The following is a 19,139-nucleotide window of genomic DNA, read 5'->3' as shown; positions in this document are numbered from 1 at the left end:
TAATAATCTAAGGTGGAAATTGAGGCAGAGACTCATAGGAACATTGAACTTCCTGTGCAACTGGGAGGAAATGGCTGATCAATAAATGAATACAGAATCCTCTTCTGTGCTCAGTACACATTACTTGACCGATGGGCGTGGGCTAAGAGCTTTGGGGATATATGTGTCTGCAGAATGAACTTCATGATATTGGACATGGTGAAGACGTGGTTCTCCCTATGTAACCCAGGGTCGACAGAGTTGCACTCACGGGCAGACTAGTTTAATCCTAGTGTGGTCGTCAAAATAACTCTCTAGAACAGTGGGCATGTGAAAGCACAGCCACGAAACACAGTTCTTACGGAACGCTGAGCTGTAAATCAGGTCACCTATCAACTGAGTGTGCCGTTGTCTTCATTTCAACCAAATTTCAACTAAATTTGAAAATAAACCCATATAAAGCCTGTGGCTACCACCTCAGAAGTATGGATTTAGGAGACTGCTTTTTCTAATGGTCTCTCTAGCAGACCTAGAATTTATTGTGATTTTCCAAGATGGTGGTGGTATCCCTAAGGCCAGGAGCTTCTACCAACAGCCAGAGTATCAATAGGTATAAAGCATCCATCTGACCCCTTGGATAAACAAAACCAAGCTCTGCCATTCATCCTAAAGAGCTTTAGTTGTAGGCTGGGAGGTGGTGGCACACACCTTTAATTCCAGGGAGCTAGAGTCAGGCACATCTCTATAAGTTCAAGGCCAGCCTGGTCTACAAAACCAGTTCCAGGGCAGCCAAAGCTGTTACACAGAGAAACTCTGTCTGGAAAACCACCCTCCTGAAAAAGATCTGGCCAGCCCATGACTAGGAGTATAAGCCAGATCTTTCTGACTTCCTCACTCTTGTCCTTTCATGCCTTACAAAAACCAACCCTGTGCCTAGGCCAGTGTCCCAGCACACACCAGTCCCATGGTGGCCTGGAGCTAAGCGGAATTTAGCTCAGGGTAAAGATATGTTACAAATTAAATGTTGCTGTCGGTATGTAAAGCTGCAATAAATAGAAACCGAGTTACATCAAGGACGGAATTAAGCCTTAAGTTTAAACTCCACAGCACTGTAATTAAAACTTCGCCTGTAGCAAGCCATTCACGGGAGATTAAAGGAGCTGGGGGAAGCAGAGGTTTGTTTGCCTTACCTTGCTCCCCACAATTTATAAGTCTGAGCTACCAAGAGCTAGCTGCCCTGCCCCCACATCCAGCTCCCAATTAAAAACACAGTTTGAAAACCTTTAGGAGGCCTGAGGGGCCCCTTTTACTGAAGGCTGCCCCTTCCACCATGCCTTAGTCCATGAACAAATTAAAAAGTATGACCTGGTCCCCCGATGGTCCCCCAGCTGACACGGTGTTTTCATTAATACATCATTAGAGTAATGACATTGTGCTGGCATTTGAAAATCCAAATGGCCGGCACTGCAGCCACTGCAAATAAAAGCCTGAGGGCCGCTGAACACTTTCTTCCTGGGAAATAGTCAGGTCCTATAAAGAGAATACACAAGGCATACTTTAATTCATATTTTTTTTTCTGTGCGCATCCATTATGTCCCTATACCAGCCTTCCAAGGTCGGTTCTCTCGTTTCAATTTCCTTAGTTTTTGCAGAGTCAACCCTGGGGTTAGTTTAACCATGACCTTAACTCACAAAGCCAGCAAGTATTTTTAATTCCTGGGATTCAACTCCCCTCCCCGACAAAAGGATGTGTGTGTTGGGGCCCGAAGGAGGGGGGAGGAGAAGGGGGAAGAAGAGATGAGGGGGGCAGTCTGAGACTAGAAATACGTCATTCTGTGTAAAAGCAGTCTGAGGCCTGAATGTAAAGTATTCGTTCTGATTTTCTAGACTGTAAACTGTTACCTCATAGACAATAATGGATTCATTCTGGTTTCTGAAGACTACACACAGGTGAGTGAGGAAGCCCTCTCAACTCTGTATGAGGGGATCAGATGGCACTCGGGTCCCGGGTGGGGACAAATTATGAAGCTAAGACTTTGAGATGATGGTCAATATGTAAGAGGCAATAGCATCTTAGAAACCTAATTTCTCTCAGAATGTCACAGCCTACGTCTTTGCAACCCTCAAGGCCTCTTTACCTTCTGGTGTGGAGCTGACAGGGAAGCAGAGCCCAGGGGCTGTTCTTGTACTCATAAATGTTAAACTTATGGAATTCTTTGCCTCAGAGTTGCCTGGACTGCAAGAGATATTTTGCCTAAGGCTGGGGTGATGGCACAGCAGTAAAGCACTTGCTTAGGTTCAAATCAGCAGAATCCATGGTAAGGCTGGGTGCCATAGAGTATATCCCGAGTCATGGTGCTCCTTTGGTGAGAAGGGAGGCAGAGACAGGCAAGTCCTGGAAGTTTACACATGCCAAACAAAGAATAGCAGTCTCTACAAGGTAAAAGGCAGCCATCAGCACATAAGGTAGTCCTCGGTTTTTAATACCTACGCTATGCCAATTGCAGGCATCCATATATATATACATATACATATATATATATACACACACACACATATATCATACAAATGTGCACATGTGCATGTGCACACACACACACACACACACACACACACACACACACACACACACACACCATAAATGTTTAAAAAGAAGTTTTGCCTGAAGGTTGGAGGTGCTTTAAAGAGTTTGGGTAAACTTTAAGGAGATTTTTCTCCTTCTGATATTTAACCTTCAAGCATATACAGGCACACACGTGTGTGTGCATGCACATACTTCCCTTTAAAATCATCTGAAATGCTTCAGGAGTCAATGATTTGATAGGTCTATTCATGCTCAATAAATTAGTTCAATGTTTAAAAACACAGCTCTGTAAGATCCAAGCATAGAGACTTGGTCCTTTAGAAATGGTGACTTCAAAAGTTGAGAAAAAATATTCCATTTCTGCTCTTCCTCCCAAGAGCACTTAAGTGTACCCTAGACTCCTGGTGCCTACATAGTGTCTCAGTGGTGAGTATCACTTGGCATTGGGCTATTAGTGGCATTAGGTAGGATAAAAGAGCCCAGGAAACAAGGCTAGCCTCTGAGACAGCTGAAAAGTCCATCAGCCTAAGGTAACATGCCCGTTCGACTCAGAGGAACACAGAGATACCTATGGGGCAAGAACCCAAAGTCCTTGCTTAAGAGAAGGAGTTGTGTCATTCTACCAGAGCCATACAGGGCTGAGAAGAGCCTTGGTTCTGGGCTCCGAACGGACTGGCCAGAAAACTACTCAGAAACCCATGGCTCCTGCACGAAACCTTTCTCCCACCCCCTGAAGTAGGGAGCCCGCCAGCCTGCTTGGTTTAGGCTTGTTTGATGTTGTCTGGCTTCCTGCACCCCAATTAGGATAATTCTTCTCCATCTACCAACCAGTTCCACTGACACTGGCATATTTACACACATGAAATACAAATGGTCTCCTTGCTCACAGCAGAGGCACATGCCTTCAGAGAAGGTACGCATTTCCAAATTCCTCTAAAGCAAAAAGGAAGTGCTCGATACTCAATAAGAGAAATGCTTCCTTCCTTCTCTTCTTGACATTTTTTTTCCCCCTGAAGTGTGGAAATCCCCTCCCCTGCCTGCCTGCCTGAAAAGCCTGCAAAGTATGGTGGAAGTGCTGTGGAACTGGGATTTGGGTATCGCATTGTCTAAGGAACGAATGTGATTACGCTCTTATGGTGAGGCAGCCTTCCCCTCCACACAGTATAGACCCAGAGCAGAAATGAGGGTTCTCAACTCCTCTACACTGGCACATTTCAGGAGGATGGCAGAAGAAAGCCGTTGTCTCCAGCCTTCCTCCTTCACAGAGCTTGTGCCTCACCCTTGGGACACTTCTCTCGGTGACTCTTGAAGTCTGGAGAACATGCAAAGTTAGTACATTTCATCACAGCATGCCAGAGCTGGGGGAGCAGTGGTGCACACCTTGAATCTCAGCACTCAGGCAGTTATCTATGAGTTCGAGGCCAACCTGGTCTACAAAGTCTAGGACAGCCAGGACTACACAGAGAAACCCTGTCTCAAACCCTACCCCTGCAAAATAAAAGGAATTAGACTTGCCAAAGCTTTGGATTCGCAGTGACCTGAAGATAGCACCAGGGGCAGGGATGGCTGTTGGGGGCATGACTAGATCATTCATCTCCCCGTGGAACTGGGCAGGCGGTCTTATTCCTGGTAAGTATCCGTACCGTAAACAAAATGAAAACATTTTTCAAAAAGTGATTTTGAGAAAGGATGGGTTCTTGATTTTCAGAACTTTTATGAAATGGAGTCTTCTAGTTTCCTAAGCAGATCATCTAGGCATTGTAAACCATTATTTTTATTACAGCTTAGGAAGCACTTCCAGGGACTCATTTTATCTATATGAAGTAGCACTTTAATCAGAAGGGATTATGTACAGATTAATGCCTAGCCTGTCTGAAGACATTGTGTGTGTGTGTGTATGCGTCTGGGTGCCCTTGTGTACACACATGCCTTTTAATTTCTGGACTGAGCCTGTTATGCAACATCTCTCATGTATTGTGGAGGCAACCCCATCTGCTCACTGATTTTCTAACCCCACAGCTGCTCTGATTGTTTCAGCCATTCCCCCCCCCCCCCTTTTTTTTTTTTTTTTTTTTTTTTTTTTGGTACAGGAGTCTTCAAAACCTAACTCTGCTTTCTTTCAGCTCCAACACACACACACACACACACACACACACACACACACACAGACACACACACATCTGCCTGCCTTTCTTCTCTGCTGTTTCTACCCTTCCTCATGTGCCTTCTTGTCTTCCCCGCAGACTGGAGATTTTTTTGGTGAGGTCGAAGGAGCTGTGATGAACAAGTTGTTAACAATGAGTTCCTTTAAAAGGTAAGGATTAGATGGGGCTCGCAGTTTCCCCAGAAAGGTCAAATTGACCTGCAGCCGAGCTCACTTGTTTTCCCACTTCAGAACTTTGCGCTGAGATCCCACACCTTGCATGGGTGCTTTTCCTACAGACCCAGCTCCTCCATCACAGAGTTTCTGTCCACTCAGCATGGAGCACATCAGAGGCCAGTACTGAAATAAGTCAGCATAGTCAAGTTGATTCTGTCAAGCAAAGGGAGCTAAGTTCCTGCCTGAGCAGAAAGGGGGACACATTTGTCCCACAAGCCAGGGGCACTCCCTGGCAGTTGGGGGCTCTGGAACAGAAGGTAATAAATATTGTGAGACTTACTGATACAATGTTAGAACACAAAGAGAGGCATGCTCAGCCTTCTCCTGCCTGTGATGTTGAAGTCCACTGGCAGAAACATGAATGTGGCTGAGTTTCCTAGGTAACAGGTCTTGAGAACAGGCTGCCACCCTGAGCAGAGGTTGGATTGGACAGCTTCCCCTTGGCCCCATGTTCCTCAAAGCTGTACCAACCAACAGTGTGTCTGGGAACACAAAGGCCTTTGAGGAAAGCCTTGGATGGGTGTCAGGAGCTCTCCAAGTAGTTGTTCCAGGCCTTGGTCTTCCAGGAATCATAAGGGCCTTTGAAGTAGAGCTTCCGGGGATGTGTACTTGAGGCTCTTAAGCATATAATAGCAGGAAGTGCAAGAATGGCCCAGCAGCTCTCCTGTGAGATCCGTGGCACCTCGATGCCAGGCTACTTGGTGATTTTTCCTGTAGCTGAGAGCTAAGGATGCGCTAGCTCAGGAAATCAGATTTTGAAGCCCGCCGACAAGAGACACTGAGCACTATACTAAGAGCAGGGAATTAAAAAAGAGTGAGCCAGTATTTGAAACTCCATAGCTTATTTGTGCCAGAAGGGTATGTGTGTGTGTGTGTGTGTGTGTGTGTGTGTGTGTGTGTGTGTGTGTGTGTGTCAGGGGTGCTATAAAAAGTGGCAGGGAGCCAGTGGTTCTGCCATCTCTAACACTCACTTAATGAGAGACCTGACTGCACCCTGCCTGATTCCAGCTCAGCGACTCAAGGATGGGCTGCCTTTGACAGGGGTCTCCCTCACCCGGGGCCTGGCTTTGAGCTGTTTGTGACTTCTGCAAGCTTCCCAGCAGCTCCTGGATGGTCAGCCATGAAGCCCAGCTGTCTCTATCTACTCTGAGCGAAGAGTACATTGCGTGTACATTTGTACAATGTCAACTTGTTTTTCAACTCTGAGGGGCAGGAGACAGGAGATGAAGAATAATCATACATGTGTTTCTCGTTTCTAAGTATATTTTTCAACTTCTTTAACAACTACCATCCCCTCCCCCCTTTCTTGGATGTTTGCTTTAATTCGGTGAGAGAAAGAGAAGAATTATAATGGAATTTTAAAGGGTTTGGTCTCCTCCTTGATGTGGGATGAGTATGCTTGGCTTGAACCTAGAACTTGCTTTTATTGTCACACTAGCCAACATCTTTGAGAAAAAAGGAAGGGCTACAGGCCTGATAGGGGCAGGACAGCAACTGCTGCCCTCTAGGAGCTACATGGAAGGCCCCAGGGTCCTCTCCCTGGGGCTAGGTGAGCAATGGAAAGAGATTTGGTGCAGAGTCACACAGACTAAGGTCAAAGTGACACTCCAACATTTACCAGCTGCAGGACTCAGACTACATCAGCTCACTTTGCCAAGGTTGAGTTCTTGTATGGAACGTGGAGAGGGTTGGTAGTCACTTCCCACAGTGGCCGGCAGAGGTGGTGAGATAATGCTAAGCTCGAGGTTCGCAGCCCATGCCCAGTGTCTATGGAAGGCTCAGCAATTGCATGCTACTGCTGTGATGGTTATTGCTCTTGGCCCAGCTTTGCTGACTGTGTGGCAACAGCTGACATCACCTTTTTGACACCTGGTGATGGTGCTCTGGCAACTGAGTCCTTGAAATTGGTCATAGGTGTCCATGCCCTTTCCCCATTCCTTGTTTTCTGGAAGAATAAGACTGACAAGTCTTTCCATTCAGGGAAACTGTGGATCTTAGAAACAGAGGAACAGGGTAGCTGGAAGTAACTTCGGGGCCTCCTCTGGGACAGAGCCCCCTGGCTAAGCTGAGTCCCACCCACAGAGAGGCATGCTTTGGAGCCATGGGTCTACTTTGGTAGCACAAAGGATGGTGTGTCCAGCTCGCCCCTCTTTTCAGTACCTTGGATGCTGCTGTTGGCACAAGGATTCTCCTTTTGATCAGCCTCTAGTCTTTAATTAGCAACATTCATGAGAGACAAGTGCTGTGAGCCAGAAGACAAACACCTCCCATCCCTCCACCAAACTTACATTTGGCTATTTCCCTGCTTGGACCTTACAGCTCCTCCATCTGGGGAACAATGCTGGCTTTAATGGTTTAGATTCAACTTTAACAAATTATCACCTAGGATATTGCTGAAGACCTCTCAGAGCATCTGTGAGGGTGTTTCCAGAGACATTAAGGGAAATCTGGCCTAGCCAGTGGATTTATTCTTTGCTATATTAATAACAGGCACCATTATTATTGGTTGCTAATGAGTAGGAGGATGGAGCAAGTAGGCTATTGGAGGTACACCACTTGGAGTTATGTCTTGCCCTGGCTCCTTCCTGTATACTTCTACTGTGCTTCCTGGCTCTCATAGTGTAAAGTGCTCTGCTTCATCATGTCATCCCCTCCACTATGGACTGAACTTTCTGAAACCATGAGCCAAAATAAATTCTTCATCCACTAATTTGCTTTTCTGGGTATTTGGTTGCAGTAACGCAAATGTCTGACAATACGCTCACCTAAATGGCAATGGGCCTTTCCGCTGATTTTTTGCCCGCTTACCTGGTGGCCCAATGACCATTGTACATGGCAGTGCCATCAAAGGGAAATAACACTCACTTTTGGTTCTGTGATTTCCTGGGCCTTTGATTCCTATGAGTAACTAAACCACTCACATGATGTAAGACACCAGCCCGTGAAACTCTTTAAGGGCAAAACTCATCGTTGTTGGTTCCTCTAGCTAAGTCTCTGGACTGAATATGTCCTACCAGCTCCCCTATGACCAAGGGGCCAAGAGCCAAGAACAGATGCATCAGTAATGTGGGGAAAATAAAGAAAAGATTAGAAAACTGCCATCATTTCCTCTTTCAAGTATCTGCCACATCTCTCTCCTGACTTTTCACTGGAAAGAAGAAAGACAGGTGGGGAGAGAGAGAGAGAGAGAGAGAGAGAGAGAGAGAGAGAGAGAGAGAGGGAGAGAGAGAGAGAGAGAGAGAGGGAGAGAGAGAGAGAGAGAGAGAATTATTATATTATTAAATAATAAATAAATAATTTATTATTTTCCTCTAATAATAAATGTTATTATCCATTTATCCTCCCTCCATTCTTCTCTCCCTCATTTTTCCTCTCCCCTTTCTCCCTCTTTCCTCCCTTCCTCCCCTTCCCTTCTGACATTTTACAGCATAGCCCAGGTATGCACCACTCTATCCCACATGTATCATTGTTCCTAAAACCTCCCAACAACCTCATGAAACAGAACCAGTTGCCCAGTAGCAGGACCAAGGGCAAACCAGAGATGTGGGACCTTTGCTCAAGACTTTGTAGACACTTGTCGGCAGTACATTTAAGTAAGTCTGAGCCTTTGTAAGAGAAGGGCTGTTCAGTGATTCAGGCTACAGGGCCAGCCTCAGGGCTAAACATATCACAGACTTGTTCTATAGATGGACATGATCAGACTCAGAAAGACCAGAGCTGGGTTCCCGCCTCCCATAGGTGTGGACACAAGAAGACTTTACTGCCCTCTGTCCTTGACCTGTCTACAGTGGTGCTGGGCTGAGTGTGCATTTAGCAGTGTGCATAGGTGAAGGAAGGCGTTGGTTCAGCAGTGTCTTATCTGGAGAGCAGAACTTGCAGGATGGGAGATCAGCTGAGTGATGAGATCACTCAGTTGAAATTGATAAATCCTCAGACCCGCCATACCCGCAGGCTGCACTCCTTTTTTTTCCCCCCTTATATGCCACTATGTGCCAGGTCAGCTTTTTGTGTTGCAAACAAGGAAACTCAAATACTTCTTTGTTCTTATCACTGATAGTAAGTGGGCTCCCTGACTGGTGACTCACTGAGGATTTCTTGTGCTGGTTGTTTTTTTTTTTTTGCCCTACTCATGCTCCTGTCTAGGAAAAGCCTTAAACTTACATTTTTCAGAACACATACTCTACATCTCTCTGTCATCAGCCATGACCTGTCCTTTTGGCAACTGTACTAGAGTTCCTGGTTCTTCTTCTCCAAGCACTCCCACTCCCAAGGATGCTAATGCAAGTCATCAAATACTCAGGGAGACTAAATAAGCCACTGTAGGAAAAGGCTGAAGGTTCGTTTTTGCTTCTTTGTTTCCCCTCCCTTAGTGCTGGGCATACAGGAAAGAGGTGTCATGGCTGGACCTTTCCAAGCTCTTGTGGTGCCCACGTAAGCCTCCGTGTTGAGCAGTAGATTCACAACCATGTGGTTATACACAGGTCTCTCAGTCTCTCTGGGTCTAACTTACTTCGTCAACAGGGATCTTTGTGCATTGCAGAACTTATTGGCTAAGAAGGTAAGACTAGCCATTCAGTAAGAAGTCAAACCACAGATATCTAGTTGGTCACTTAACAGGAAGCCTGTGACTCATCTGTACAGTTTGAAGGCTGACCAAGGGGTGTGGACCCTTGTGCTTCGGTGTCTGACAGGGGTGAAACAAACCTAAAACACACCTATGGTCAGGGAAATACCTGCTCATCTTACATTGGTGTGGGGAAGGAGCCCACATGTGTGCATGAAAGTGCCTCTGTATGGTTCTCATGTATACACAGTCAGGGTCAAAGCCAGTGTCAAGAACCAACAAGTGAAAAGCACCCAGGCACAGGCCTCACCGTGCCTGCATAGGAGTTGCCTGACATTTTAAAGAATATTTCATTCCATAACATGTTTTATCCTTTCAGCAAAACAGTCTAAATAAAGTCCTCAAATAGCCATAAACAAGAGCTGAATTGGATAGTGTGAGATATATTCCCAGCTTGAAGGTGTTACATCCTGTGCTCCCAAGCTTGGATGCTCTGGTTGTCACTATAGGATAGCTCCTTGCAGAACACACGCAGAGACATATACACACTCTGTTGCACACATAGGCACACCTTGGTTCATGTCACCAAGCTAAGGTGGGAGATAGTGCACAACCAGAAGCCATGAGTCATGTCTTTTATTCCTTCCTTCCCTCCTTCCTTCCTTCCCTCCTTCCTTCCTTCCTTCCTTCCCATTTTTGTTTTGTTTTGTTTCATTTTGTATTTTGAGACAGGGTTTCTCTGTATAGTCCCAGCTGTCCTGGAACTCTGTAGACCAGGCTGGCCTCGAACTCAGAGATCCGCCTGACTCTGCATCCCAAGTGCTGGGACTCATGGCGTGCGCTACCACCTCCCTCTATTCCTCCTCTTTTCAAGTACAGATGTTTAAGTTGATTCTTTCCTGTATAAAAAGGCTTCAGATCTCCTTGGCTTCTAGTACTGTACCTCCAGCCTTCCTTTAGATATTGTTTCCTCTCTGCTGTGACAGAACACCTGAAGAAGCAAGTTAAGGGAAGAGGGTAGGTGGAATTGCTGCTTCAGTCCATAACGCGGGGAAGGCACCTCGGCTGCAAGTTTGGTCAAGGCAGTTCACAGTACATCTGGTCCATATCTTGCTGGATCAGCAAACAAGGCAAGCTGTGCCCCTCGTGCCTCTCTCCTGGTAGCCTATGCCCAGCACCTGGGCCTCATGTCTCAGCTAGACCCAAACTCCCAAAAAGTGTCATCACATGCGAACCAGACGTTCAAGCACATTAGCCTGTGGGAAGCATTTCACCTTCAAACCAATGCAGGTGTGATGGAATCAATCTGTCATGCCTATGGTTATTTCCCTCCCAGGTACCCCACTGGGTCTCTCTAGGACAGCAGTTCTCAACCTTCCTAATACTGCCACTCTTTAATACTGCCACCTCATGCTATGGTGACCCCAACCATAAAAGTATTTTGTTGCTGCACTTTTGCTACTGTTATGAATTATAATGTAATGTCTGATATGTGGGGTATCTGATATGCAACCCCCATGAAAGGGTCATTTAACACCCACCCCCTAGCAAGGGGTCGCGACCCACAGGTTGAGAATGGCTGCTCCAGGATCTCCCATGCTAACTAGAGCAACACTAAGTATACAGACAAACAGGAGACTAAGACTTCGTCTCAGAGGGGGCATCTAGCCACAGCAGAATATTTAGCAGATTATCAGAGAAACAGATTATCTTCCTGCCTCATCACTTCCATTCCCACCCGAAAAAGGCAGAACACAGTGAGTCCCACTGAGTCAGGCTGCAGCTTAGTTACGAAGTGCCAAGTGTAAGACAGACAAGTATGACTTTGAAGATATTTAAACCAGGGTGATGGAAGGGAACACTGAAACAAGTTTGTGATGGTTTGAATAGGAAAAGTCCCCATAGACTACTCAGGTGTTTTGAATGCTTGACCCACAAGGAGTAGCACTATTAGCAGGTGTAGCCTTGTTGGAGGAAGTGTGTCACTGCGCAGGCAGGCTTTGAGGTCTCATATGTACTCAAGCTATTCCCAGGGCTGTAGAGGAATTTCAATTCAGAACAAGGCTGTTCTGGCAAGAGATCGCATCCAAAGACTTTCTAGGTCTGTGTGATCCAGCTGATGCAAACAGGACCTTAATCTAGGAGACAGAGGCAAGCGTATCTGAGTCCAAGGCCAGCCTGGGATAGAGCATAAGCTTTTCTGGTAAAGAAAAGCTTAGGTCCAGTTGTGGTGGTACATGCCTTTAATCTCAAACAATGAAAGTAAAGTTAGTTTGTAGAAGGAAGCACCCATGTTTGAAAGCGATGTCTAATTGAATGGCAGAAAACATGACAAATCAGAGAGAGATTTGAAAGAATAAGACACGCCCAACTTTCACGAGAAGAGAGAGGAAAGTGGAGGTACTTAAAGGGCCAATGCAAAGAGAGGAGGAGGCAGGTTTACCAGGACAGTAATACAGAGAGAGAACTCAGGTGAAGATGGAATGAGCCAGAGAATGAGAAAGAGCCAGAAGATTGGAGTCAATTGCTGGTGTTAGCTTGAGGCCAAGCAGAGCAATTCAGGGACTAAGAGAAAAGCCAGATTGAATAAGTCAGCTGGGAGAGGGGTTTGAGCCAGAACAGCTGAGTTGAACCAGCCAGCCCAGAGCTCAGAAAAAACAAGAATGGGTAAGCTTATGAAGCAGTAAGCCTCAGAGACTGAAAACATTCTAGAACTAGGTTAGACTGTACGGAAGACTAGGCCTAGTTAGCAGATAAAGCCAGTAAGACAACAATTGAAACAGGCGAATAAAAGCTTCCGTTGCACACTGTGACACACAAGTCTCTCATTGCTGCTTGTGGATCAAGATGTAGAACTCTCGGGCTTCTGTCCCCAGAACCATGTCTGCCTGTATGTCGCCATGTTTCCTGCCATGATGATAATGGACTGAACCTCTGACACTGTAAGCCAGCCCCAATTCAATGTTTTCCTTTATAAGAGCTGCCATGGTCATGGTGTCTCTTCACAGTAAGGAAACCCTAGCTAAGACAAAGTTCCCTGTGCAACTCAAGGAATCCATAGCAGTTAGGAAGCAGGTACAGATTATGCCCTTACTTCAGGAGATGACAGTAAGTGCTTAGCAAGTACCAGGGACTTGGGGGTTTGCCCTGGGATTTTTGCTCTTATGAGATAATCTTGTGGTTTCTGGGAAGGCCAAGGCTGCTCTTCCTTTGTTCTTCACTCTGCTAGAAGCCAGAAAGAACAAACATGGACAAGCCTGGCCTATAGCTTGCAGGGAAATGCGCTGTGGGTAAAAAAATTTTAGTGTTTTGGAACTGTCAATGGAACCTCTCTGTTTCAGCTACTATCCCCTTTCTTTCCCTTTCTCTGCCATTGTGTGCACTGTGTGTGTGCAGTGTGTGTGTGTGGTGCTTTTGTTTCTGTGCTTGGTGACCGCATGCCTATGCTTGTCATCCTCCTCCACCCCTTCCAAAAGCCATGCATATGTTCACTCAGAATCCTTTGTGATCAAAATCACCACGTTTCTAAATGGTGACTCATCAAGGTATAATTGGAAATGGAGACACTTCTTCCCATGGCTGTAGGGGAGTTAGGAGCTTTCCCAACGTTGGGGTATCCCGTTACATTTCAGCCCACAACCTAAACTCAGAGTTGAGAGAGTGAAAAGGAGAAGTGTGTTATGCTTGGATGGCTGCTCTCCTTTCGTGCTGGTGGCCCTGCCGAAGCCTGATGCACAGCAGCTCCTGTAAGGAACGGAATGGCTTCTTGGCTTCCTGTTGACCTAGCCACTTCCACAGATGCGTGCTTTGTCAGAGGTGGCACTGAAGGGAGCAAGGAGAGAGACTGGCTTGAACAAGTGTGTTTCAGGGCCAACCTTTCTGGAATGCAAAAACATGAAGATTCCAACAGACCACTCTGTAGACCACACTGCAACAACAGTGGCTGCCGTGGTCTTCTTCACCTGGGTGGCCCGCCTTGATATCAGACACTAACTCTAGGCAGGGATACCAAATGCCTGTCCTTGATTCATCCCCATAAAAACCCCACAAGGGAGCAACTACTATTTCCATTTGGCAAAAGCAGAACAAAAATAGAGGCTCTGGGATTTTAGCATCTTGCAAGTTTACCCATAGGAGTGAGTGGGGCTCATGGAATTTGAACTCAGAATATGTTCTTCTGTTTTCTGCCAGTCTTTGGAATGGATGGATTTTTTCCAGAAGTTTTTCTTTTGTTTTTGTTTTCACCTTTATTGGGATTCTGCTTTAGTCTGCCTATCTGTGATGTCATTGCTTACCTGCCACGAGGACGTGGCCCTGCCCAGGACTATAGAAAAGGACAAACCCTCCTAATGGCTCTCTCTCTCTCTCTCTCTCTCTCTCTCTCTCTCTCTCTCTCTCTCTCTCTTACCTCTCTCTCTCTCCCCTCTACTTTTACTTTTCCTCTCCCTGTCTCTGTCTGTCTGTCTGTCTGTCTCTCTGTCTCTCTCTCTCTCTCTCTCTGTCTCTCTCTCTCTCGTACCCCTCCCTCCTTTCCTTCTTCCTCATGCTCACTTAATAAACCTCATATATTCTAATATCTGGCATCTGGTACCTTATTATCTTACTGCCTTATATCTTATATCTTAATATTAAATATAAAAGCCTTTATGTATATTTTGTCTCAAGAACTAGAAGAGTTTTACGATATTGTCTTGGGGACCTTCAGTGTAAGGACTTTGTGAGGACCACAGCTTTGTTTCCTACTTTCCTCACACTGGCTTTTAAACACTGTTAAGGGTGTTTGCTGGCACAGGACAGCTGTGTGCCAACCACTCTGCAGTTCAGGTTGGCAGAAAGAGGATCTATGAGGTCCACAGAAGTTCAGAAGACCAAGTTTATTATTTGTTCACTAAAATTTACATTAATAAATTACACATTTATTAAGTAGTCTCTCGAAATACTTCTGCTCATCTGGATCTCTCTCATCACACTTTCAAGGTACCTGGGCAAAGTAAGCAAGGAAATACCTGGCTATTACTCCGCAGTAGAGTAGCTAGGCACATGCCTGGCCTGCAGCAGTTTGTTTTTCTCCTATAGTTCCTCTGAAGAATGAGCCCAGCTTGCAATGATCTCCAAGGAACAGTCAGTGGCTTCATCCACCAGTGGACTCAATCTGTGAGAAAACTATTGGGAGGCAGTGGGACTATGGAAGGCGAGGCCTGGTTGGAGGAAGTGAGTCATCAGTGTCATACCTTAGAAAGATAGAGCTTGGCCCCACCCCTTCCTGTTATTCTCCATCTCCTGGATGCCCTGATGTGTGCAGCTTTCCTCCACGATTTCCTTCTACCTTGCCATGGGTTCAAAAGCAATGGTACCAGAAGCTTCTGAAAGTGTTATCTGCGATAAACTTAGAGTGGAAAGTCCACCTAACACATATGGGGATAGCCTTGAGCTTGGCTTCCCCTTCCTTGGCCTTAGTTTCCTACTCTAGGAGCTGTTCCACGCCCCTGACATTGGGGAGAATGCCAAAATTCCTGGGAGACAAACAGTAACAGCTCTGGTCTTTTGGATAGATACCCTTAGCACCTGACAATGAGAGGTGGTATTTTACTGGAATGCAAGAGAAGGCAATCTGCTGTGGCCCAGTGTGCTGCCTCTTGGGTACCACAGCACCACACAGCCTAGGCAGTGTGCTGGTCAACTAAAGCTTGTGCTGAGTGCTCTCTGGTTGGATGACATGAAGGCTGCATGGCCGAGGTAAGGTAAGTCCCTGGCTCTCATATGAGTGAGCCATGTGGAAATTACAGTGTTTTATGGGGAGACACTTCAGTGTGAGGACCTGAGGATGGACCATGGGGCAAGAGAGACAGCTTGCCCCCCCCCTTTAAGAATGTCCCACGTTTATGTCCCACGTTTATATCCCATACCCTTGCCTGTGAGAGCAACCGCTACAGAGTGGACTATCAAGCTCAACAGCAAAAAAAAAATTATATGCCACTTTAGGTTAGTCACTTTGCTTCTTAGATGTTTTGATTCAAAATTGCTTAATTATACCCCCAAGATGGGCCTTATGTCAAAGGCTTCTCTGGTCCATGCTTCTATGGCTGTATTTATAAATATTAAGTTGTTTCAAGATTGGTTTTAGGCTAATCATTTAGGCAGGGATGGAGACACTACCATGGTTGGGCATTACTATAGGCAAGTTTCCTGGACTTGTGGCATGGAGTAGATGGTTAGTAAATGTTTGTCCCACAGTTGCTAAGCAGTTTAAATGAGCTAGCTTACCACCTTAAAATTCAACCTGCTAAATATGAGAAAAAATATTGCTTGGTTTGGGATCATTTTTTGCTAGTGGAGAGAGAGAAGGGGGAAAAATAGTAACAGCAAAATGATTGTATAAAAGTCCAAGTAGACCATCCGGTCTAGGACAGCCTTCGCTCCTGCTGCTCTGAGCTGCAGCTTGGGATGCAGTGCCTGCCTTCTTCAGAGTTTCAAAGAGCCCCATCCAGGGAGTGGGTTGTTGCTAATGACAGGTCTTAGGCTGTGGATGACCGTGGTTGACGTGGTCTGGTGATGAAGTCATGGGAATTAAGGCATGTTATCTGTCATGAGGCTAAATTCCCAGTGCCGAGCTCTCCAGAGCTGCACGTGGCCTTGGGCTAGGCACAATTCTTGGGGCTTATTTTAGAGCCGAATGAAAGCAGGCAATTATCTCGTTCTTTGACTGTAGTCAGCAGAACAGGATGCAGGTAGCCACAAAGTGGAGTTATTTAAAACAGTAAAGGGGGGAAAATCAATTCCCAAAGAGCAATCATCTGAAAGTCTCTTTTTTGCAACATCTAGTTAGGGATGTGGAGGAGACAGGGAAGGCTGATTCTCTGGCCTCTTTGGGAACAGTAGTATCAGACAACCCCTTCACCCTCAACACTCCTAACCCCCAGCTCCCCCCCACCCCCGCCCATTCCCTTTGCAATTCGAGGCAGGTGCTCAGGCCCGGAAGCTTCCCCACAGTGATTCATTTTGCCCTCAGAGTGTCAGCTGGGATCTCTGGAAAAGATCCAGGGAGAATCCCTAGCTTCCAGCCATCTGTCAGTCAGGGAGTTACCATGGTTACCAGCAGGCAGCTGGTCTTGTGAGCCAGCTGGTTCATTCTGGCAGGAAGGGGGGGGGGGTGGGAGGGCGGTTGGGCGGTTTCAGGCTCCTCAGCAGCCCCTCAGCTGGAGGCTCAAAATGATCCTGGACTTTGATTCTGAGAACATATCCCGGGCAGCATTTGTTCTGATATTCCAGTGACAGCCTGGCATGGATACAGGTGTGATTCTGTGCGTTTCTGAGAAGAAAGCAGAATGATGTCAGATCAGCCCTCAGTCATCCTGGCCCTGCCACTGCTTAGCTCTGCGGACTTGGACATGTGAGGCTGACTGAGACAGGCTTTGTACTTTTGGAAAATGGGGTGATATGCTTTGAAGAATGCTTTGCTCATGGTCACTACCTACAGTCAAACCAACAGCAGCTTTTTACCACAGTCCTCAGCTCACAATGCAGGGATGGAAGGCTCTATAACATGTCCCCCTCACCCCAACTTTGGCAGGTACCTTGGTCTGCAGCAACAAACATGGCTGCTTGCCAGTGAACTACACCCTCTGCCAGGCTGATTGAAGCCTGGGCCTGGACTTCACAAGTGTGTATCTGGTCTTTATTTCTAGTCCCATAAACAAAGCTGTTTGTTTGCAGGAAGAAAAAGGAAGACATAGGGGAGGACGTTTTTCATGGAGAGGGTCACCCAGGACAGCAATGGTGACGATGTAGCCACCTCTTTACACTTTACTGTGGTGCTATGTGCCACTTTCCGGTTGCATCTTACTTCTAATCCAGTTTGGTCAGAGATGGCAGGTGTTTTTTGTTTGTTTGTTTATTTTTGTTTTTGTTTTTGTACCCAGACATGGATCTGCACTGTCTCCAGTGTGTTGTCCCAAGAAGGTCTGGTCATTATGTCCTAGGGCTTACTCAGGTGAGATTGTCATCAGGCAGAGTGTACTTCACACATTTGACTTGGAAGACAGAATTCCTTCTCCACACTATATACTGTACTAGGGGCTAGGGTTGTGAGGGAGGTGAGAGACAGGTGGCACATCAGACTGGCCACATAGAGTGGTAATAGTGCATGGTAGTCTTGTAGTACTCTTCCTAAGCATAGCAACGAGGGCACCCAGTGTTAAGCAATGGGTTGCTCTGGAAAGGAATTCTTGTTGGGAGAAGTCTACACTGACACATATGAGTGACTGTATTAAGCTATTTGAAGTCTTTCCAGGTTAGTTAGGACTTTGGTCATCTCCCCTTTGGACTGCCGGGAATTATGGAGGAACACTGAAGGCAGATGGGAATCATGTCTCTAACCATTCCCTCTTGACTCTGAGACCTAAGGCACTTTCTCCATTCACTTAATTATTATTTTTTAATTTGTCAACGGGGAACTAAAATACCTCAGACAAACTATACAATGTTTCTGGGGCTGATAGCTATAATCTTATATGCAATGGAAACAAATGTCCACTTTCTTGTTTCATAAATATTGTTGTTTTCAAATATGAAGTATAGTCACTATTGGTCACATGGAAGGGGCTGTAGTCAATGAGACGTCTGGTTTACCCTTCCCATCACTTTAGGTCTTGACTCAATCCTGGTCTGTTTCCTAGTACATGGGGACAGGCAGCTGGCTCTGCCATTCTGTAAGCTGAAGTGGCTCCTGCTGGGTCTCATCTAACAAACAGATGCACCCGGGGTCCCGGGTTCAGTCAGGAGTAGCCTCGGGAGGACGGTGCTCTATGGCAACTGTCCTCGTGGTTTTGTGTCTCCCCGTGCTCTTCCGGACATCGCCAGACCTTCCGTTCGTTAAGTACCAGTGGTGATGTGACACGACAGTTTCCAGTGCCATTCATTGCCATGCTCTGTGGGTCTCTTTCTGTTTGTGAGCATAGCACATGATGCTAGTGTTCTGGGCCAGGCACTTCACTGGCCTCAAGCATTATGGAGCAGTGCTCCTATGTCTTCATCACTTGAGGCCCCTTTCTCTTACCCCCACAGAATAACCCTGTACGACTACCAAGCCATGTGTAGAGCCAACAAGGAAAGCAGCGACAGTGCCCACGGACTCCTGGACGTAAGTACAGAGCTGCTTCCCGGGTGATAGCTGGGCACTTCTGCTGCCTTGGGGAACTGTGGCTCAGACTTTAGGGTAATCAAATGTACCTTACTCAAAACCAAGAATGTTTAAAGGTATTTCCTGAATTTACTCACTGAGAACGGCGGCTTTCTGTTTAAACCCAGATCCGGTGATATAAGTTAAAAATCAGGTCAAGGTCTTAGATGGCTTAATAAACAGTCCCCCTTTTATAGACAACAAGGGACGTGGCACTGATTGTTACATAAGAGAATTAAATGAATTTGGGTTTGCTCAACAGAAATGGCCCTTGTGGGGATGTTGATGAGATAGTTCTTCCCACGTAACCATGAGGGACTGAGTTTGGGTCCTTAAGACACACACGAGAGCCAAGCCAAAGATGGTGGTGCACATCAATAAACTCAGAGCAGGTCCAATAGAGAGTCGAGAGAATCTCCCGCCTCAAGCCCTGAACTCCAAGGTCTTGAGAGAC

The 19,139-nt window shown here is 46.3% G+C and overlaps 1 protein-coding gene across 1 annotated transcript in view; it reads left to right on the top strand.

Moving 5' to 3' along the window:
* The window catches only part of Cacna2d3 (calcium voltage-gated channel auxiliary subunit alpha2delta 3), an 811,541-nt gene that overhangs the window by 736,021 nt on the left and 56,381 nt on the right, over positions 1-19,139 (top strand). The window contains exons 30-32 of the mRNA XM_051140839.1: positions 1,867-1,929; positions 4,807-4,877; positions 18,571-18,646. Coding sequence (XP_050996796.1) covers positions 1,867-1,929; positions 4,807-4,877; positions 18,571-18,646 — 210 coding nt within the window. The remainder of the gene's footprint in view (positions 1-1,866; positions 1,930-4,806; positions 4,878-18,570; positions 18,647-19,139) is intronic.

This window comes from Acomys russatus, chromosome 3, assembly GCF_903995435.1.
Source record: "Acomys russatus chromosome 3, mAcoRus1.1, whole genome shotgun sequence".
Classification (NCBI taxonomy): domain Eukaryota; kingdom Metazoa; phylum Chordata; class Mammalia; order Rodentia; family Muridae; genus Acomys; species Acomys russatus.
The sequence above is the reverse complement of the archived record's forward strand: the minus strand, read 5'-3'. Positions and strand labels throughout refer to the sequence as shown.